Source organism: Scophthalmus maximus, chromosome 12, assembly GCF_022379125.1.
Source record: "Scophthalmus maximus strain ysfricsl-2021 chromosome 12, ASM2237912v1, whole genome shotgun sequence".
Classification (NCBI taxonomy): domain Eukaryota; kingdom Metazoa; phylum Chordata; class Actinopteri; order Pleuronectiformes; family Scophthalmidae; genus Scophthalmus; species Scophthalmus maximus.
Genome location: NC_061526.1, coordinates 22,086,087 through 22,107,815, shown reverse-complemented (window position 1 = coordinate 22,107,815; position 21,729 = coordinate 22,086,087). Strand labels below are relative to the sequence as shown.

Below are 21,729 nucleotides of genomic sequence, written 5' to 3'. Positions count from 1 at the left end.
GCGAGAATTACACATTCAAGGTGGATTTATTTCAAAAAGCAATGTAAGAAGAAATAATACACCTTAGAGTTCATCCAAAAAGCTTAACACAACATATGAATCAACATCTTACGATTTAGTCAAAATCAAATAACAAAGGACGAATTAAAACCAGAGAAAATTTTTTGGTTTCGTTGCCTAGAGAAGAAACGGACTCCTACAGTAACTCAATCCTCACTTCATCTGCGAACGGCGGCTCGATCTTCACGTTGTGCGTGAGCGAGTGTTCCCAGAGCGACTTCTTCTGGAGGAAGGCGATGCCGCAGTCCTCGCAGATGTAGCTCTTGGGCTTCCCGGTGTGCGTGCGCCGGTGCTTCTTCATGTGGTACGACAGCCGGAAGCCCTTGTTGCACAGGTCGCACTTGAACGGCTTCTCCCCCGTGTGGATGCGCATGTGCGACTTCAGGTAGCCCGACTGGATGAAGGCCTTGCCGCACACCTCGCACTTGTACGGCCGCTCGCCCGTGTGGTAGCGGTTGTGCAGCCGCAGCTCGTTGGCCGTCAGGAAGGTCTTGCCGCACACGGTGCACTGGTGCGGCCGCTCGCCCGTGTGGATGAGCTCGTGCCTCTTCAGCGACGTCTCCTTCATGAACTGCTTGCCGCAGCTGGCGCACGGATAGCGCACGCCCATGTGCACCTGCTCCACGTGGTTGGTGAGCTGCAGCTTGGTGCGATAGGCCACGTCGCACTGCGCGCAGGCCCAGGGCCTCTCATCCGAGTGCGTGCCCATGTGCACGGTGAGCTCCGACGCCGAGCGGTAGCACTTGCCGCACTGCCAGCACAGGAAGGGCTTCTCGCCCGTGTGCTTCCGCTGGTGGACCGTCAGGCAGTTGGACGAGCGGAACTTCTCCGGACACAGGCTGCACTTGTACGGGAACTCGCCCTTGTGGATCCTCTGGTGGATGGCGAGGTAGGACAGCTGGACGAAGGTCTTGTCGCACTGCGGGCAGGCGAACGGCCCGGCGAAGTCGTGCTGCTTCTCGTAGTGCTCGCGCAGGCGCCGCAGCAGCGTGAACGTCTTGTCGCACATGGTGCACTGCATCGGCCGGTGCATCAGCTTGTGCCGCTCGAACGCCTGCTCGCTGGCGAGGATCTTGCCGCACTCCTTGCAGTAGAGCGGGTCGTGGATCCGCTGGTGCACCTTGAGCATGGTCATGCTCTTGAACTCCTTGCCGCAGTCGTCGCAGCCCATGACGTCCCTCACGTCCACCTGGCACACGTTCTCCTGGTGCTCCTTCAGGGCGGACGGGTACTCAAAGTGCTTGCCGCAGTTGGAGCACCACACGGGGATCTTCAGCGGCGGCCCCTGCTGCGGGTCGGCGCCGGTCGGCTCCCCCTGGCTGGAGCCCGCCCTCGGCTCCTTCTTCCACAGGAAGCGGGTGATCTTCTTGTGGCAGATGGCGTAGATCTGGTGCCTCTTCAGCCCGTGCATGTGCTTGAAGCGCTTCTTGCAGTGGACGCAGTGGTACGGACGATCCTCCGTGTGACACTGCACGTGCCGGTTGAGCGTCTTGACGCTGTCGAACGCCCTTGAGCACACCGGACACACTTTCAGGCCCTTCTTGCCGACTTTGTGCACCGGCGCCGACGGCGACTCCTCCGGACTTCCTCCTTTATCGAGGCCAGTGGCGTCGTCGCACGTCTGCGTGTCGGCCTCCGCCAAAATCTGCTCCACCGTCTTGCTCTCCTCCTCCCGAATCCCCTCGTGGCCGTGGATGATCTGATGCTTCTTCAGCGTGTCCTTGTACTTGAAGCCCTTCTCGCACGTGACACAGATGAACGGACGCTCCTCCGAGTGGGACCGGAGGTGCTTGGCGATGTCCGCGGTGCAGGGCAGGACCCGGCTGCAGATGGGACAGACTTTACCCTCCGTCGACCCGTCCGACGGCGGCGGCAGCAGTGGGTTGGACTGCTGTGTCTCTTTCCTCTTCAGCCTCTTCAGCTCTCGGCTCTTGCAGATCTCCTTCTGGTGTCTCTTCAGGACGTACGGGTTTTTGAATTTCTTCTCGCAGAAGGGACACCTGTACGGCCTGTCCTCCGAGTGCGACTTCATGTGTCGCTCCATGTCGACCGGGCGGCCGAAATACTTCCCGCACAGGTCGCACGTTTTGTTTTCCGGCATCTCCGAGGTGCAGGGGTCCCCCGAGTCCTCCTCTTTGGAGTTGCTGCTCAACTCGTCCTTCTCGTGAACGCGCATGTTGTGCCGGTTCATGTCGTAGAGGTCCCTGAAGCGCTTGTCGCAGTGGGCGCACTTGTACCTGAGATCGCGGTTCGACGAGTGAATTTCCTGGTGTCGCCTCATGGCCGCGGCGCGGAGGAACGTCTTGCTGCACACGGGACACGTCTTGTTGTTGGGGTATTTCTTCCTCTGCCTCTTGGCTGCTGCTGAGTTTTTGTCCTTTAAAGCTTTTCTCTTCAACTGCAGCCGTTTGCTTTGTTTCAGTGGCTGGAAAGCCGCCGGCTTCAAGGCGTCGCCGACGTCCTCGTCCGTCGCGTCGCCGGCCGCTTCCTCCTCGTTCATCTCGGTCACCTCCTGATCGTCGGGCTCGACCAAACCCTCCGGCTGCTCAATCTGAATGTAGTCCAACAGCGTCACAGTCTCGCCCTCCACCTGGACCGCCATGCAGCCCTGCATCTGCTCCGACGACGGCTGCAGCTGGATCTGGTCTGTGTCGATGATGACCTTCTCCAGCTGAGGCAGCGACAGCGACGACAGGATGCAGTTGCCAAAGGAAGAAGGGATGCTCTGAGCTTCTTCTATGGGGCAGAAGAAGAATCTGATTACCTTCGTGGTTCGTAGCACACAGACACAGTTTTAGTAGCTTAGCTTATGTGCACGTTAGTATACAGGTTGTTCATCTTATTAAACGACTGGAGCCTAAATTAATCTGTTCTTCAAAACTGTCTTGAAATGTTTCTGGAGCTGTTGTGATGGCAAAAAGTCTTCAAGCCCCAAACTTAAATAGCCAGATTGTGACCAGGACTTTTGAAATGTTGTTCAGTTGCACCATGGGAAAAAGACTCATTGTAAACTGTAATTAACTTGTTTGTCTAACTTCACTATCTGCATCCAGCAGAAAGGCCAATTAAAATGTTGAGTGCGAGTTAACACAGTGTATGCAATTATTTTTTAAATGCTAATGTAATTATGACTTTATCTCAATTTCCAAAATAAAAAGACTGGGTTTTGTCCTTGCAAATCAATTTTTTCTCCATTGTGAATTATTGTGATCAGTGCTCGATGTTGTCAGGTCTGTATTTCAAAGGTTTGACATGAAACAGATGGAATAACTTTTTATCAAAAATATTCCAAATCCCACGTTTTGAGAAACAAGGATAAGAAAAAGATAATTTAATGGATAAAATCTTATTTAACAATTACTTAATAGACATTTGTAGATTTTATGGTCAGCCAAAAGACAACACGTGCCGTCAAGATGAGACTCACCAGAGAAATCGAAATGTCCGAGTGTTGTGTTGTACAGGAGCACGGTCTTCAGGTGCTGCAGGTCGGGAACCGAGTGCACACATTCCTCCAGGGCCGACGGGACGGCACAGAGCATGGACGCAGTCTGGAGAAAAGATTAAGATAAACAACTATGACTTTCACTAGTCGGTTGAAAAACTAACTACTAACACAAAAGGTTTGTTTCCAGTACCTGCTGGATGTCTGGTACTGGAAGAAGCTTCTCCAGCCTGGACAGGAAATCCAGCATCAGCACCTGCAGAGCGCTGTCGTAGTCTGGCCCAAAGTCCGTCGGGAAAACATCCTGGAAAAGAAAAACAATCTCTGTTGAAGTAATATTGACAGCAAACAGAATATTTCTTACAGGAACTAACACACACACACACCAAAAAAAAAAATAACACAAACCTGGAAAAACTTCTCCTTCTCTTCTGTGTCTTTCAACAACAACTCAATTTGATCAGCAAAGTTTGATTCTGGAAACTCGACCTCTGCAAAACACGGCTGGGACACAAACAAAATGGTTTAAGAGTTTAAGAAAAATGCTTTTTTCTGCAAACCCGCGCGTCAGAGTTTCAGAAACTAACCTGTGCCGCCCAGGTGGACACAAGGGCCTTGATCCGGTCCAGGTGCATCTCGATGGTTTCTCTGTCCGTCATCTCCTCGGCCTGACACAACTCGAGAACCACCTGCAACATACGATTTCACCTCGAGGTAAATATAACAGAAGGAGGAAGCACCCGGAAAAATTGTTCCCCACACTCGCAGGATTGTCAGCGACAGTTGGACACAGTCTTACCCGAGCTCTGAGTCCCAGGAGGAGCTGAGCCTTCTGGTCGGCGTTCAGCAGCTCCGGCACGATTTCCGTGACGGTGCTGACGAACTCCTCCACCATGCCGTAGTCGTGCACGTCTCCCCGCTGGACGACCTGCCACATGGCCGCAGACACCAGGCGCAGCGGCGGGATGAAGAGCCGCAGGGACGGCAGCAGCAGCAGAGGCTCATCTGTGGAACAGATTTACGACACACAAGTCTGATTATGAGGGTTATAAACATCATTGTGTTTACAGTCAGTGGTGAGGCAGATGTTTTATGAGTATTGGCCTCTTAACAGCAAATTCTATGTATATGTGTCTAACGTCCACAAATCTCTTTAAAGGGTCAGTGTGGGAGCATTTATACAATTTTCAAGCAAAAAAGGCAAAAGTATTCTTTCTGGATGATCATTTTCTCTGTCACAAATGATGAAAAACTCACTTTGGGCTTGGCAGATTTGGCAGAAGGGTCAACTGAAAATATACCGAGCTGCTGGAAACAATGACGAGCCTTTTTCAATATCTTGTGACATTTTTTACGGACATATTTTTGATTAATAGTTCAAGACAAACACCAACAGCTGCAGTATATGTCACTTTATATACTATGAGTTGCTCAAAGGATAAAAGTGATAAACATTTTTTTTGTATTTTATTCTAGGAGAAAAAAAACCCATTGCTGCAAATATTATTGAAATGCTCATCCACCTTTCATATCCTAAATAAATTGTATGGATATTTGTTTGGGCAAATTATTCCGGGTTATGTTTCCATAATTTTATGACACTTTGTTGACTTGTTGGCAGACAAACTGATAATCAAGATAATCTTTAGAAGCATGTTATAAATGAATGGTAGATTAAATATACTTTGCATATAACCCCTCAAACTCAACTTAGTTCTTTGAAATGTGTAATCAAAGACTACAAGTATGGTGGTTCAATTTAACACACATATATTAGGGATTATATACCAGTCAAAAACACACTATTGCAGTTAATCAATATCCCAAACAAATGAATGATAACCTAATAACCCAGGGAACTGGGATCAGCTGCAGCATCAACTTCACCACCGCCTCCACAACAACTGGTCCCCAGTTGCCTTCAGGGCGCTGCGAAGTGTCGTAATTTTTTCGACTCACGCCACACGAGCGCTCCCAACAAAAGTGGTAAACATGGCTGCTGCAGTCGAGACTTTCCGCGCTGTGGAAGTTGTGTAGGAAGAGGAAAAGCACGACACACGTCGTCGGAATGGTAACGCTTTTATTTTTTAACATTTCAGTGAAGGAAAAGCGACGCTGCCTGTGAATTTTAACCGCAATAGCCATTTTTGTTTTTAGCCTCTAGCTAGTTGAAAGCCCGCAAACGCAGCACCTGTCAACCGCAACTGTGCTAATGTCCAGTTGCTACTTGCTAACTCACCTTTGTGGAGATTTTGAAGGGCCGCTGTCTGTTAAAGCTTAAAACAGTTAACGTTGTGATTAAATAGCAGAATTGCTTGTTTGTTTGCTAACTAGCCTAGCACACAGTTAAGCTCCTTCCCGTAACCGCAGCAGCACAAAGCCACCGCCATCTCAGAGCGGGGTACGCCATGTTCAAAATCGGGCGCACACATTCCGAAAGATGCCCTCGCAGCTCGCCGAGGGGCGATAACTTTGTCTGAATTACCGCCACCTTACCGTGTTCGGTGCGGAGCGGACTCTCCATGTCGCCACGGAGCACTTTTCGGTCAGAGGCGCGAAGTAACTCGCGGTTGTTGTGCGTGGAACGTCCGCCCGAGTCCTGCTGCGGTGCGAGTTGGCGCGGAGGAAGGGCGGCTCGATATTCAGCCCGGAGTGCGCAGGCGTAGTCACCGACTCTTGACTGTTTCCACGCCGGTTGTCATGCGGAGGCCGCGGGACTGTTACGGGCTCACGTTCACTCGTACGGACCGTCGAGTCATATATCTTGTTATTGTTATTAAAAGAAAACGACTTCCTGTCATAATTTGACAAACTTCACGGATTCCGGCTACGGGGAGATGTTCTTCTTCTTCGTCCTCGTAATGTCAGGCTGACACACTGAGTTGTTTTGGTGTATACTCCCCCCTAGAGGCCGTTTGACGAAACGAGCCCAAACATTGAATTCATTAAATTATTCCTCTTTCATATCACTACAATTATATAATTATTATCTTAATGTTGCTGATTTTTATTCACATTTTTTTAGGCAACCGAGAACAAAAAAAATTGTAGAAAAAAGGTAAAATGCTAAAACCCTGAAATTTCATCCTTCAACACAATTTAAACATTTAATTCTTTAAGTACATGGATACCATTTTTTAAAAGTTTTTCAATGCTGTTGTTTGTATGCTGACTGTGATAGACTGTAAATAGTTTTTTTGTTTTTACCCACAAACATAGTTCAGAACCCAACAATGTTGACATTACTATAAGAGACCATTAATACAACAGTTTACTTACATTCAAGGTTTCATATTTGTCATTTGGTTTGGGTGAAAATACCTTCATTTTTAATGGAGCTTCCCAGAGAAAGTTGTTCTGTTTTGTACTTGTATAATCGCTGTGACAATAAACATTTTGAATCCGGAAACAGCTCAGATACGTATAAAGATTTGCACTGACAGTACAAACTGGTTTTTAACTGTGGTCGTTTATTAGCTGTCCACAAAAGCATGTCATGGAACGACAGAAACTGTAGCACGAGTGTAACATTCCTGTTTGTTGTTATACTCCACCACGTCCCTGCTTCTCACACCATTGTATAATTTATATTCCATATACATATTTTGTACAATATACATGTTTTTCATCAAAGGAAAAAAAATAATACAATTGCAAAAGTAGTAACCCCCACCCTGAAAACCTATAGTGAACATCCCCCATGCATGTTTCCACTGCCTCTAGGAGAAATGTTCTTTTATCACCAGGAGCAAAACACGCAGGCAAAAAACAAAATTTAAAAAACGCTCAGGACAACTGAAGGAGGGGGAGGGAGAGAGAGAGAGAGAGAGAGAGAGAGAGAGAGAGAGAGAGAGAGAGGTCTCGTCGGGACGAAGCTGGTGTACAGAGAAACACATTCTCAACGACATCAAACAAGAAGAGCCATGCGAAACCGACATTTACTCTACGGCTTTGACCCCCGTCCCGGATCAGAAGCGACAGGTACAGGTGGCTAAAGTTAAGTCTTCTTGCTAAGGACGTAACATTAAGACTAAAACATAAAGAGAGAGAGATGAGCCCATCAAAGTCCTTTGGCTCAGTCTCATCCGGTCAATGTTAAAGCCATTATTCAGCCGCTGTCTGTCTAAAGTCTGTCACGATAAGACTCACGCTGTAAAAAATACTAATGCTTCTGATTGTGTGTGTGTGTGTGTGAGGCTACAGTAACACCGGCACAAAAAAGTGCTTGACATCATTATGAACCTTGTTACCTCTGCGGTGAGAAAAAAAGAAAAAGGAAAAGAGAAAGGGTTTGCATCTTTAAAGTTACATTTCACATTTAAATGGTTCAGTTCAATATGATATGGGCATGTGTAGATGATTCAACATAAGAAGCCAAATGTGTTAGAAATACTCTTTTTAGAACGGGTGAAATATATTTCAAATAAAAATACACAATGAGTTATGACAAAATATGAACAAATATCAGGCTGTTATGCATTTTTCAAATCACATTTATACTGTATAGCTCCCGTCTCCGGCGACATATTATTCATCGTATACGAGTCAAAGTAACAACAATGGAAATGGAAATATTGCTTAATTCAAAAACTTTAAAGCATACCTTTTATTTTTATATATAATCTTTTCACTTTTGTAAAACAAAATAGCTGTGGAATGTAAAATAAAATATATAGTGCTATGTATGTAAGGTAAGAAAATAAAGTCGTAGGATAATATCTATATTTCAATTTTTTTGTCTGTAGCTATTTACAGAACTGAAAACCAACTTCTATGTTCCTCTGTGTTTCTATTCAAATGTCTGTTTCTTGTTTCTGGCCCAAAACAAATATTGAAGTCAATTTTTTTGAGTGTGCTACAATATTTGAAAACTATAATATTCATCTCTTATGTGACGGTCCAGTCAGATTAATGTAGAAACAACCACCACGACTTACAGTGTACGTACTGTACGAGGACACTTCAGACACATTTGCATTGTGAGCTGATAGAAACAGAGGGAAGCTTTTCTTCTCTTTCTCTTTTGGTTTTGTTGCTGAACTTGAAACATTGCACACTTTTGGAAGTATCCAACTTTCTTTGCATTGTTACATTCATAAAATACGCCGTGTGGAATATGATATATTCCCAAATTGCGATGCGTTAAAACCGAGTTCAAAGAACAGGGCTGGTTCCTCCAGAGCTGACGCTGGGTCACGGGTGTCCGCTTTAACGTTTGGTCCTACGTGTGGTTATCTAATGCACAGCAGGTTGTGTTTGGGGGAAATACAATCGTATGGAGCAAGTCTCAAAACACTGGAGCCAATTATCACATCAATAATACAAAACACCAGAAAGTCAACATGAATAGAAAAACTGTAATTTGCCTCCCAAACTCACTCTCGGGACTTCTTTTTTTGTAATTTAAAAACAATCCCAGCTTGGTAATTTAAATCTATTTCATATTTTATATTCATATTTTAATTTGTTTTCCAATTTCTGCCGTGGTAATTGGTTCAGTTTGTGAGGAGCTGCTGTTTCCTCCCTGCTCTGTTTACATATTGATTTTCCTTTTTAAAATAATAATATCCTCAATGGGGCCGGACACAGAAACACAGAACTCTTCCAGACAATATATGAATATATGAAGGTTTATGTTTGAGTGCAGGACCACCTGTAGAATCCGGTTGTCCGTCAGATGACACGCGCCCCGGCTGCTGATGCTGATGCTGCTGCTGATGCTGATGCGGTTGCCGTGGAGAAAGAGCCGGTCGGACGTGTGAATCAGTGCAGTGAACTCAGAAAATTGGGAACAAAACATGATGAATTCATGTAGATTTGACTCAGAAGTCCAAAGCAATTTTTTCTCAAGCTTCACATTGTGTTTTCAGTTTTCTCAAACCTGTCATTAGCGTCCGCCCCGCGCGAGCTGAGACACAACATTATTTTATAAGACCAGCAGTTGAAGGTGAAGTTTCATTTATCTTTCCCTCCAAAGTTTGAATGTTTCTTAGGTTTTGTTCTCGTCCCGACTATTGGAACCGTCTGAATTCAGGGCGTATTAAATGATGACGAAGGAAAATGCGAATTAATTCATGTTTCACCGACCCACTGTTCTGCAGATGTGAGGGGAGTTGGGCACAGTGAAATAAAAAAGTTGGCATATCTCCAACATGATGCAGAGAAAACGTGATCTGCCGCCATTCCGGCGGATATTTGAGTCACATGCTTCCTGTTTTGTCACGATGAAGCTATGTCCATTCAATGTTTTGCTCTTATCGAATTTCATCATCTCAGCTTTTCCACCTCGAACGACTGTAAAACCGGGCCTGTTTTCACGTGCCAATTTAAAATGTGCATAAAAACTGGTGTCGCTAATGAATTCAATTGTTGAAATCCAGATGCGGCGAGGTGTACGAAAAACGTGCGATCGACCCTGAAAATATGTAAAGGGAACAAATCTTGTGATTGAACTTCACCCTCGCCCAGTCCCATCGACACAGACAAGTACGCACCGAACAGATTCAAACATGCAGCTCTGCATTAAAAGAGAGACGTACGGCAGGAACAAAGTGCATCGGGGGGGGGGCATTCAACGAGACCGGTGTCGTCGTCAGCCAAGCGAGTCGAGGAGAAATACTGTACATCAGTTTACAAAAACAGACAAGGGGTAAAGGGAGAAAAAAAAGAACCAGCACAATAACTTTCAGGACGTATTTACAATGTCTTCAAGAGAACTTCCCTGTCAATCAAAATCCATCTCCACGTCCCTGTTCGCTCAGTCCAGTCAGTTTTTTTTTGCAGTGGATAAGTTAATAAGCAGCAGTTTTTTCCCCCCTTTCCCTTGCCCCCCCCCCCCCCCCCCCCCCCGTCATGAAAGGTGGTCCGTGAAGTCAGCTCTGCATAAAAATGAGAAAAAGCAATATCAGGGCATCTCAGTTGGGGAGGGGGTCATGCAAAAAAAACCAAAAAACCCAAACAACAACAACTTGAAAATGAAAAAGAAAGACAGTGTTCGCGGAGTTATCACAAGTTCATTTCCCAGGTGGACGTCTCTGTTTTTTCAAGCATACGTCGGCATAGATTCTCACTGCCGCACGGCGGAAGATGGTGTGATTGGTTTGGCCTCTGCACACGGTTCGATGATGACACAGTGAAAACCAACGCAGGCGGTGACGGCATGAAATGTTCCAACCTTCCAAAAGAAGGAATCCGTCTGCCGGCATTGCTACGATTGTATCCGCTGTGTTTCGGGCGTGTGTGAAGAGACCGCTGCACGGGGCCGACGGCGTCCACTTGCACTGAGCTGATGCCGTTTGTAAAACGAGACGAGGACGAAGCTGCTTTTTTAAAATTCGACTCTTACCGTCTTTTAAGCTTAAAAAATGAAAAACAAAAAAAGTTTGTACTTCATGCATGTGTTCTATCTGAGACACGATAGAAAAGTCTCATAATCGCGGCTTGGTCTAAGTGATACTGTCGTGTTATTGATTTGTTACTGTTATTGTCAGCTTCTCTTACTGTATGAGGTGTGAGGTGGGAGCCATTAGTTCTCTCTCTCTGATTTTGCCAACAGTGGCCCCTCGGGCGGCTGGATTAAAGGGAATCCCTGACATTTAAAAACTCCTCTTCGGCTGCGGGAGGGGGGGGGGCTGTGTTTAGCGGGACACGTGACGTCGACGGCGGATGCTGTGGGGCTGGATCGGGTGAAAAGGACGGCGGCGGTCACACCACCGAGCCCTTGGAGGTGGAGAGGTGGATGGAGTGGATGCGCGTGGCCAGGGTCTTCTCCAGGTCGAGCAGGATGTCGGAGCAGATGCCCGGGCTGGACGCGGGGCTCTCGGCGGCGGGGGGCTCGTACAGCAGCTGCTTGAAGCCGTCGAGCTCGATCAGCAGCACCATGCTCTTCAGGAAGTAGCCCTCGATGAACGCCGTGAGCTCCGAGGCGCCGAGGAACTACGCCGGTGGTGGATGGACGGACGGACGGACAACAGGAAAGAGACTCATCAACTGCTTTGAAGCATCAAAGTCACCTCGTGTAAAACCCTTCCGAGTGACGGTAGCGTTTTTTAAATTTAATTCATTTTTGCCCCCGTGTCTCTCTCCTCAAAAGGAGACTTTCAAGGTCAGTGAGGTTTCCCTGTCAAATTTGAACTTGCTTAATTCACCTTTTGGCCACTTGGGGGCAGCACACAGCTAGACAAAACTGACTGACATGCTTATTAGCACTGTAAGTTCATAACAATGTCAGATTTGTGTTCGTGACATTGGTGTTCGTTTGTCTTGTATCTGCCCACTTGTTTTGTCTGTCTGTCTGTCTGTCTGTCTGTCTGCTGGTCGAGCACAGTGGGTGACTCGACCCTGACAAAGGGAGGAGGAGGAGGAGGAGGGGTAATAAAGGTTGTTCACTCCCCGGTGCCTTCATCAGAGTCTGATGAAACCTAATTGCAGTTAAAGTGTAATAACAATATGGCTCAGGGTGAACCAAGGCCAAAATAACAAACAATCCATCTCCATATTTAAAAAGAAATGCTAATTAATTCCTAGGTGACATTAACAGAAAAACAGGAGGGAACAGTGCAAATCAAAATGACCTACCCCGACGACGTCAGAGCAATTTTTATTTTTTTTTTTTACAAAAAGTTGGACGACAAACAAACGTCTAACGACAAGGTCACTCGGCTCAAGGATCGTAAATTGACACAGTCGCCGCAAAAAAAGGAAATGTTTGGAGGAGCTTGGGCATTTTTCAAAACAGCAGGATGTTGATGAAAGTCAAAAAGTGGCGTCAGAGATTTATCATGAATGAGAACAGCGCGAGTGAACCGAAACAATAAAGGTGAGTGATGGATGATGAATCTTTGTGGGTTCATCTCTACAAGCGACGCCGTCTCCCATAATAATATAATAAACTAATATTGCACTTGTTTAAGGCGCAGTTACCAAAGTGCTGCACAATAAACCAGATATAAAAATCTTTTTTTTTACATATTGATTCATGCAGCATTAGTTTTTACAGGAAATTTGATGTTTAATCCAGTTTGATGTCACATTTCTGAGAAAACAACGGTGACTGGTGAATATCTGTCCGTCCCCAGGAGGTCGCTTCCTCACCTTGGCGTGTTTGTAGAGGTCCACGCAGGTCTCCGTGGTGATGTTCTTGGAGCAGATGATCTCACAGTGTCTCTGAAGGGCCTCTAGCTGGAAGAATTTGGCTGCAGACAGGAGCTGCAGGGGGGAGACGGGAACATCCGCGCAAAGAGAATGAGGCACCGGGCGCCGGAGATGAGAAAAGCGCTGCAATGCCCGGCGCGGCATTAAAAGGCCCGTCTTACCTCCATGACTTCGGTGTTGCGTATGTGCAGGGACTCGGTGCCGCCGCAGTACAGATACTGCATGACCAGCTGCAAACAGAACACAAGAGGCTCTCAGTCTACAGAGTAAATGAGAGTTTTTACATGTCATTTTACTTTGACTTTGATTTTATGAATCAAATGGACTTGAATTATTATTTAGATTTTACAAAGGTACATTGCAGAACATAAAATAACAAAAAAAACTCTGAAACCAGTCACTAGTATTAAAAATAAAAGAGTAAAAGTCTGTTGTAATCTCCGTGTTTAATCACTGATTCCATTGCTGATCGAGTCGGGGATCAAACCACCGGCTTTCCACTTTAGCAGGCGACCCTCTTTACCTCCTGAGCCACAACCGCCCCCCCCATATCACTGTCAGATTCAACGAAACGCCTCGAATATGGATATTGGCTTCAAGAGTGGATATCAGTTTGAGACAGTCGAGATAACACAACGAACGTCTTACGTGGAAAATATTGTACTTGACGTGGCTGATCTCGATGCAGGTGTTCTCCGCTGCGGGGCGGTTTTGGAGCAGCGACTTGAACCTGGAGGAAACGGAGGGAGTCGTGTGCGTGTCACACCTTGTTTTTTTTTTTGGGTGTTAGAATATTGTGTTTATGCAGGGGGAAAAAACAAAAACAATGAATTTCTTTCAGGAAATAAAAAGGTCAAAATGTTCCTTTTTACCTGCTCGAAGCTGTAAACAGCAAGACTTTGTGTGCATAAAACGGTTTCCCCTCCACCAGGAAAGTCACGTCGGACATCTCCTTGTTGTTCAGGAAGTGAGGGTCTGGGAGGGAGAAAATGATACGAATAATATCATGTACAAAAGCCTAACGACGCCTCGTTATTCCTGTCTCCTGAAGGGTCTCAGACCCGGCAAGACTGTTGAACTACTGCAACACGGTCTTTAATTACTGCGAGGGGGTCGTGAGTCATCACTTCGCTTCTCAGCGCTGCGAAATAGTCAAAATAGAACATTTGCCTTTTCATAACTATTCTAAAGGACGGGCAATTTGAGACATAACTGGTCCTTTAAGCAGTCTCTCGAAGTGCATCCTTGAGCAGCCTGATGAAATTAATGAGCTGTCAACATTAGTCTTTTAAGCACTGAAATGTATTTTTTTAAATCGAAATCCTGTTCAGGAACGGACACTAGGTGGCGCTGCAGCTCCACGGCCTCCTCGTCCTCGAAGTGAAGGACACAGCCCGGAGGGGGGGAAAAAATGGAAATGTGAAAATGTTTATGACCTTCTCAACTCCAAGGGAGCGTATGATACCAGATCGTCAGTGACATGTAAATACATATATCATGATCACAGTGACATGTGTGTAAATGTCTGTTACTAGCTCTTGAGGATTAAACGTCAGTTGTGTTGCGGTTGGGTTTTTCTTTACTGTTTTTTTACGTGGAAAAAAATAACATGAACTATGACATTTTTCACAATTAAATATTTCATTATTTTTTGCAAACCTTATTAAAGACACAAAAAGGACTTTTGACACGTGACAGAAAACTGAAATGACTATCAAGTGTTGTTATTGCCCCCAAAAGATTGAAATATTAATGTGAAATTAATGTAATTATATCGGCTGTGCATAAGGAAATATATACTGTTTGTGTACTGTCAGCAGCAATCACAGATATAGAGCAGAGGGAAAATATATATTTTTTAAAATCTATCTTTGAGAATCCAAACAGAAGTGATGAGTCACATCTAAAAGTCGCCTGTTAAAAATTTGCTTTGTAACACATTTCATCATAAAATAATGTCAGATCATGAAGAATCATATACATTTTCGTGGTTAGGGAGTGTATGAACATTATTGGGGAAGGGAGGTCCTAATAATTTACACACATACATCATTCTTCTGTGCAGTCAATCAAAATAATTAACATGTGACATTTTGCTAATGTTGAAGAATTTGACAATAGTTATTAGAGAATACACTGGAGTAATCTTGTCATTTCCATCTGTCTACATTTGCATCTCAAGCACCGAACGATAAATACAATAGTGATTCAACCCAGACAGTTTCGTATTTGCAGGAAAACATTTGCAAGTGTGAAAAGACGGCTCAGAAGACGGAAGAGCGCCACCGGCGGCCACTTCGTGAACTGAACGCCTGAGTTGGGGGAATACAAAGCTTGTTTCCTTGCATGAAGCACAGTTTGATTGACAGCTTGGTGATCTCCGACCTCAACAAGAGTTCAAGACAAAAAAAACCCCAAACAAAAACAACAACGCTCCCCAGGGCTTTTCTACGCCGACGCTAACCAAGCTGTCACTCCCTCATCATCATCGTCCCTCAGCCTCGTTTAAGAAGAAATCACACAAGCAAGGGGAAGTATTTTTAACTCTCTCTCTCTTCTCTTACCTAAGCGCGAGGTCTGCTTCCTCTTGATCTCCGTCAGCTTGGGGATGGGGAAGGGCCCGTAGCACTGGGTGAAGATGACCGACAGCTGCTGGCTGATCACCTCGTTCTGCAAAAGGAAAGACGCAAAACTAGAATAGAGCCTCTATTCTGTTTTAACATGAAGGAAGGGGAGAAAGGAAAGAGCAGCACCTTGCTGGTGCGGAGGATCTGGAACATGAGCGGCAGGCCGTGCGTGATCAGCTCCTCCGTGTACTCGTCCTCCTGGATGCAGCTGAAGTCCTTGAGCAGGCCCTGGATCAGCGGCCGGCGGTGCTGCACGAAGCACGTGCGCAGGGACTCGAGCCAGGTGTGCAGCGTCCAGGGAACGCCTGGGAACACGACGCACACGGGGACAGTGAATACGCCGGCGGGGCGTTTGGCGAGGCCTGAGCTACAGCATCAAGGGGGCGGGGCACGCGCGCGCGAGAGAGAGAGAGAGAGAGGCGACCATGTTTCCATCACTTTCACGCGGTGCGTTAGTGTGAGATGAAGGGCAGCGAGCGTTAGATAATATAGATGATATAGATAATAAATCCAGCACTTAATAATAATATAATAACATAATTAAAGAATGTCCTCTTCGAAAAACAACAACACTGTAGCGTCCATGCGTCAATGTGATGAGAGCAGGAAAATCAAAACATAAATCGTGACATGACAGCAGCAGCTCTTGTGTATCTACAGAGATATTTGCTCATCCACCGAGTTCGATGGATTAATCCCCCGAGTTCCATTCATCAGGCGGACGTTTACGCGCTTGAGCCTCTGGGATCTGGAGGACTTGCCGCCTTTTTTCTCTCTTCCTTTTTATGTCGTCGTTAAACTTTTATATCTTTGCGTTACGGGAACCTCGGCGGCTCGGACGAAATAAGCGGATGAAAAGACGTCACCTTGGCCCCTGCCGCATTTTAACGGTCATTTCCACATAGAGTAAAATGGAGAGTTGAGATTAAGAGAGCGACCTTTCGACCTTGGGGACGGTCGTCGACGACAACAATCTCAAGTAGACGCTTTCTCCTGACGAGAGATTTTTCAAATACAAAAAGGTAAAAAGAAAGGTCCAAACCGGCACTAATTAAGGTTTTTATGTCTTGTTCTAAACCCCGATTCAAACACTTTTACACTTTTGTGCTGATGAAACAAACAAAAAAGACAACGTGTTAATTGAGGAGCTTCAGAGGTGGATTTCGTCGCACGTCCTGATTTTGCCAAGTGGCTGTTGTTCTGAAACCAACAATTTAAATGACCCTCCCACCTAGAAAGACAACCTACTCCTCTGCAAGGTCGACTTGCCCTTGACCCTCCCACCTAGGAAATACGACACACCCTAACCCTGACCCTGACCCTGACCCTAACCCTGACCCTAACTCTGACACTAACTCTGACACTTACCCTGACCCTAACTCTGACCCTGACACTAACTCTGACCCTAACCCTGACCCTAACTCTGACACTAACTTTCACCCTAACTATAACCCTAACTCTGACCCTAACTCTGACCCTGACACTAACTCTGCCCCTAACTCTGACCCTGACACTAACTCTGACCCTAACCCTGACCCTAACTCTGACACTAACTTTCACCCTAACTATAACCCTAACTCTGACCCTGACACTAACTCTGACCCTAACCCTGACCCTAACTCTGACACTAACCCTAACTCTGACCCTAACTCTGACCCTGACCCTAACTCTGACCCTAACTTTGACCCTGACCCTGACCCTAACTTTGACCCTAACTCTAACCCTAACTCTGACACTAACCCTGACCCTGACTCTGACCCTAACTCTGACCCTAACTCTGACCCTAACTTTGACCCTGACCCTGACCCTAACTCTGACCCTGACCCTAACTTTGACCCTGACCCTAACTCTGCCCCTAACTCTGACCCTGACCCTAACTCTGACCCTAACTCTGACCCTGACCCTAACTCTGACCCTAACTTTGACCCTGACCCTAACTTTGACCCTAACTCTAACCCTAACTCTGACCCTAACTCTGACCCTGACCCTAACTCTGACCCTAACTTTGACCCTGACCCTGACCCTAACTTTGACCCTAACTCTAACCCTAACTCTGACCCTTACTCTGACCCTGACCCTAACTCTGACCCTTACTCTGACCCTAACAGATTTTGTTCCGACAGAGCCAAGCGAGCCTGTGCCCTGTGTTTTCAAACTGAGCGTCTCCGTGTGACCCAATCAACATCTCTTCAATCGACAACCGCTGACTTGACCTTGTGCCGAGATTGTCCTGTCGCCTGACAATCAATTAATCCTAATCAACTGAAGGTTCTTGTGCCCGACGACCTGGAAAATGGCGGGTTGACGGCTTTGACATCTGCAACGCGAGCGCTGCTCGACGACGTCGCGTTGGCACCTTTGGCCCGAGCTATTATCGCCTCGGCGTCCTGCTTCTGGGGCCGTTTCGTGGCTTGATGCGTCGTAGGTGATTGCTAAGTGTGTGTGTGTGTGTGTGTGTGTGTGTACAGGAACAGCACAGGACTGGACAGGACGGGACAGGACAGGCACAGCATGAGCACATCTCCAGGACAGCTGGAGGCACCAGAGAAGCGCCAGTGGGAAGCATGTATTAGTAAATCTGACCTAAGCTGCGGATGTCTATGGTGATGTCCACATGGCCGTGTTCTGCACTATGGTACATGGCCTCTCTCAGCGCTCTCAGTTTGGCCTTTCCTGTTCGCAGCGTCCCGCCGCTGTTGGCCTGCAGGGCCAACCTCTTCTCCCCGGGGTCCGAGCCCTCGGCCAGGATCTCCTCCAGGGACAGCACGTCGCCCTTGTCCTTGTCCGACTGGGACAGCAGCTTCCGAAAGACATTCCTGGATGGGGCGGGGGAAGAGGGAGAAGATAAAAGACGCAGCCATGAGATTCAAAGGAGAGGGGCAGGGTGTGTAAACGGATCGATACGGCGGTCATAGATATATCTCCGGTGACTGTGTGTGTGTGTGTGTGTGTGTGTGTGTGTGTGTGTCACCTGTGGCCGTGTGCTGCCGCCAGGCTGTAGGAGTTCATGTCCCCCAGCGGGGCGGACGAGATGCCGTTCCGACACATGGTCCCGATCATGGGGTCCGCCCCTCTTTCCAAGAGCAAACTCACCAACTCAAAGTTACCTGAAGAGGGAGCGGAAAAACACATGCGAGTAAAAAGGGGTTAGCACTAAATGGACGTTCAACAGCGACCAAATACAAATCATCGGATTCCCATTGTTCCACATTCCCTGCATTCCACGTAGCAGCTTTAAAAAAAAAAATCGAGCGGACGGCGAGATGTGATCGCGTGAACAAGTCACAAACACTTCAGTGAGCACAAATGGGACTTTATCAGATGGAATGGAGATGCCGCTCGGCGCAATCGCCTACTTTTATATTCAATGCGACGGTGAAGTAATAAACAGGCCGCAGTCGGAACGTGAGCCTGAACAGAAATCAGCAGTGGGATCGTCGTCTTTATTCCATCCACATTATTCATTGTTTAACCTAGTGGGGGAGTTAACAGTGTTCGCTCTCCGCGGCTGTGTGTGTTTAATCTCGTTACCGTGACGACGCGGTCGGCCCGTAAGTCACCAGCCGAGGCGCTTCGGCGTGTCACCTGTTGCGTTTTCAATTTACCTTCATCTAAATTTAAAATGGGGTTGTTGTTTTTTTTTCTCTCGCCGACGTCTGGACGCGAAAGGCAAATCATCTTTCAAACCCTCCCCGTTGAATGCGAAACCCGCCGCGTGGTGCCGACACACTGTTTGACGTCCATTGTGACAGAACAACAGGCGCACACACACACACACACGCACACACACACAATCAAGAAATTACAACACTACGAATGGGAGGAAGATAAATCCACACTCTTGCTGCTCTCGTGTGTGTGTGTGTGTGTGTGTGCATGTGTGTTTGTGTGCATGTGTGTGTGTGTGCATGTGTGTGTGCATGTGTGTGTGTGTGCATGTGTTTGTGTGCATGTGTGTGTGTGCATGTGTGTTTGTGTGTGTGTGTGTGTGTGTGTGTGCATGTGTGTGAGCGTGTGTGTGTGTGCGTGTGCGTGTACCCGCGGCGGAGGCCAGCTGAAGCGGGGTCTCCGTGTAGTTCTCAGCCCCATCCTGCAGGGCGCCTTCCACGTTCGCTCCGTTATCCAGCAGCAACTGCGGGAGGGGATGGGAGGAGGGAGGGAGGGAGGGGGAAACAAAAAGCCAGGAGGGAGAAATATAGGGAGGATGAGGAGACGGCGTGTTACAGTCAGGCTTGGCAACGGTGCAACAGTGTCATCTACTGGAAACCTGAACCCCCTCATTAAGACACTGTCTGAGCTCTGGACACTGTGAACTACACTTCCTCGTCAGGGGGGAGCAGGGTGGGGGTTATGGGGGTGGGGGTATTGTTGGTGTTGAGCTGAGAAAGGAAGAATCTAAATGGTTCCTTTCTCTAAATTGCAGTGGTGCCGGTGAATAATTGAATTTTTTTTTTTTTTACAGGAGGCAACAACAACAACAACAACAACAACAACAACAACAACAACGTTCCTCCCCGGGCTTCCAGCCAGCGTCAGCTCGCACACTAATTGACAAAATGTATTATGTATCACAAAAGGAGCAGAACAGAACAAAACAGAAGAAAACGTTGGCAACTCTGCGGCGGTGCATCCGGTCGGTTTCATTCTGTCAACATCTCTCTCTCCCTCTCTCTCTCTCTCTCTCTCCAAACCTTAGATTCAGTTATGGTGAAAACCAGGGGACTGGGTGACTCATGTACACATCTTTAGAGAATCATTACATTAGTTAAAGAAAAACTAACTCAATCTGGAGGAGTGCGCTCTAAAAACAAGGCCTCTCCGCAAAGAAGGAAACAGTAACTGTACAAAACAGGATCAAGAAGCACACATTACGATTATTATTATCATTATTATTATGATGCACCATCATAATAATCATCATCATCATCATCATCATCCTCATTTGGGTGAGGGCAAGGGCCACAGGTTAAAGGTTACAGGTCATTAGACGTCACTACCTGCACGACAGGGACGTGTCCGTGCAACACGGCGAAAGTGAGTGGCGTCCCCTGGCGCGTTTCGGGATAAACTGAGGGGTGCTTGTTTACTGTGCTGGGCACCTGGGAAGTCATAGGTGAAGTTCAGGGAGAGAGAGAGAGAGATATATATATATGTATATATATATATATATATATATATTTATATAGAGATACAGCCATTAACATTCACAGCTCGGGGGCGGGAGGAGGAGGAGGAGGAGGAGGAGGGAGGAAGAGCGAGAAGCGGTATGCAGGAGGAGAAGTGTGAGCAAAGGGAGGGCGAGGAGATCTTCTGATATCACCCCCGGTTACTGTACATCGGCCTGGGCTATGTGCTCTGGCTCCATCTCCGAACAAGGGGCTTCATTTCAAAAAATGAAGCCCCTTGTTCGAGCCGGTGCCAACACTGGCACCGGCTCGACGCGCGCTGGCAAACGGCGAAGCGGTGCTGACTCATGAACAAAAGCATCGGCGGCGGCGGCGGAGGAGAATTAAAGCGACACGGCGGCAGCGATGTCGCTCTGTGATTTTTTTTTTTAAAAGCGGCTTCAATCGCCCGAGTGAATTATTGAAGGGATTTTCGGGAATGTCGCCCACGGGGGAGGCCTCTCCCTTTCAAACGCACGTCTTCATATAATGTCACGTTTCGTTACATTTTTACTTTTTCCCTGTTCACATTGATGAATTATGAATTTACCTCATAACATCAGCTCGTTTCGGGCACAAACCGGGCGACATCACTGTCGGCAATGTGTCGTAATGTAGAAAAGATTGTAACGATTGTAATGATGCGGATTTTACTTTTACTTCAAGGCTTTCGGAGTTTGTATTTGTGTTTTCTTTTTACTCATGATAAAGTTTACGGTTAAACTAAAATATCAAGCCTCAATTGCATGTCTTTGTCATGAAGGTTTGACGACGACATCTTAGGAATCATTGACAGATTAAAAAATATATATATATATATATATATCAGTGCCAGCATCTGAAATTCTTGTACTCCCAGAAATCCATATCGCCTCTGGTAGGTAGTAAACACATGAATATACTTTTTCTCCCCAGGTTGGATGAGCTGCCCCTTCAGCAAATTATCAATAAATAAAAATCTTGCACGTGCACTTTGCTTCTGAGTCGACGCACGAGCACTGAAAACACGCGCTGAAGCGATGCAGCGGACGGTGCGGTCGATGTGGAGGAGGAGGAGGAGGAGGAGGAGGAGAGAAATGAACTTCTTATTGACAACTAAAGACTGGAGCGCACACACAGAGGGAGAGCAGCAGACAGAAGCAGCACATATGTGAAAAAAACCCACAAAGCTACATATTGAATTCTACACAACAAATCAGTGCAGTGTACAGCGAGTGCACGCGGTCGTACGACAGCGATGCATGATTGATGGCGGCCGCAAAGCAAACTGCGGCTGGAT

At 46.8% G+C, this 21,729-nt stretch overlaps 2 protein-coding genes across 6 annotated transcripts in view; both read right to left on the bottom strand.

Annotated features, from left to right (window-relative positions):
* Window positions 1–7: 7 nt before the first annotated feature.
* LOC118318870 (zinc finger protein 99-like) lies at window positions 8–6,348 on the bottom strand. 2 transcript variants are annotated; one of them, XM_035648934.2, is made up of 7 exons: window positions 6,002–6,348; window positions 4,305–4,510; window positions 4,093–4,194; window positions 3,914–4,009; window positions 3,699–3,809; window positions 3,488–3,611; window positions 8–2,796 (listed from the first exon to the last, which is right to left on the bottom strand). In XM_035648934.2, the coding sequence occupies exons 1-7, from the start codon at window positions 6,027–6,029 to the stop codon at window positions 197–199; spliced, it is 3,267 nt and encodes a 1,088-aa protein (XP_035504827.2). In that variant the 5' UTR covers window positions 6,030–6,348; the 3' UTR covers window positions 8–196. The 2 variants fall into 2 exon arrangements, with proteins under 2 accessions (XP_035504827.2, XP_035504835.2); XM_035648942.2 differs by lacking the exon at window positions 6,002–6,348 and adding an exon at window positions 5,745–5,927.
* Window positions 6,349–6,955: 607 nt separating this feature from the next.
* Window positions 6,956–21,729, bottom strand: part of btbd11a (BTB (POZ) domain containing 11a) — a 106,844-nt gene continuing 92,070 nt past the window's right edge. For 2 of the 4 annotated variants that reach the window (XM_035648920.2, XM_035648883.2), the window contains 11 exons: window positions 20,283–20,384; window positions 19,324–19,417; window positions 18,257–18,392; window positions 17,869–18,101; window positions 15,412–15,590; window positions 15,223–15,328; window positions 13,531–13,633; window positions 13,307–13,424; window positions 12,820–12,888; window positions 12,599–12,712; window positions 6,956–11,440 (listed from right to left, as the gene is read on the bottom strand). In XM_035648920.2, the coding sequence (XP_035504813.1) occupies window positions 11,210–11,440; window positions 12,599–12,712; window positions 12,820–12,888; window positions 13,307–13,424; window positions 13,531–13,633; window positions 15,223–15,328; window positions 15,412–15,590; window positions 17,869–18,101; window positions 18,257–18,392; window positions 19,324–19,417; window positions 20,283–20,384 (1,485 nt within the window). In that variant the 3' untranslated portion in view covers window positions 6,956–11,209. The remainder of the gene's footprint in view (window positions 11,441–12,598; window positions 12,713–12,819; window positions 12,889–13,306; window positions 13,425–13,530; window positions 13,634–15,222; window positions 15,329–15,411; window positions 15,591–17,868; window positions 18,102–18,256; window positions 18,393–19,323; window positions 19,418–20,282; window positions 20,385–21,729) is intronic. The other 2 variants (XM_035648894.2, XM_035648914.2) reach the window with 2 other exon arrangements.

Coding starts and splice junctions, on each gene's coding strand:
- LOC118318870 (XM_035648934.2), bottom strand. CDS start 6,029: ATGGAGAGTCCGCTCCGCACCGAACACG. Junction 4,010..4,092: donor TGTCCACCTGGGCGGCACAG/GTTAGTTTCTGA, acceptor TTTGTGTCCCAG/CCGTGTTTTGCAGAGGTCGA. Junction 3,612..3,698: donor CAGTACCAGACATCCAGCAG/GTACTGGAAACA, acceptor TCTTTTCTCCAG/ACTGCGTCCATGCTCTGTGC.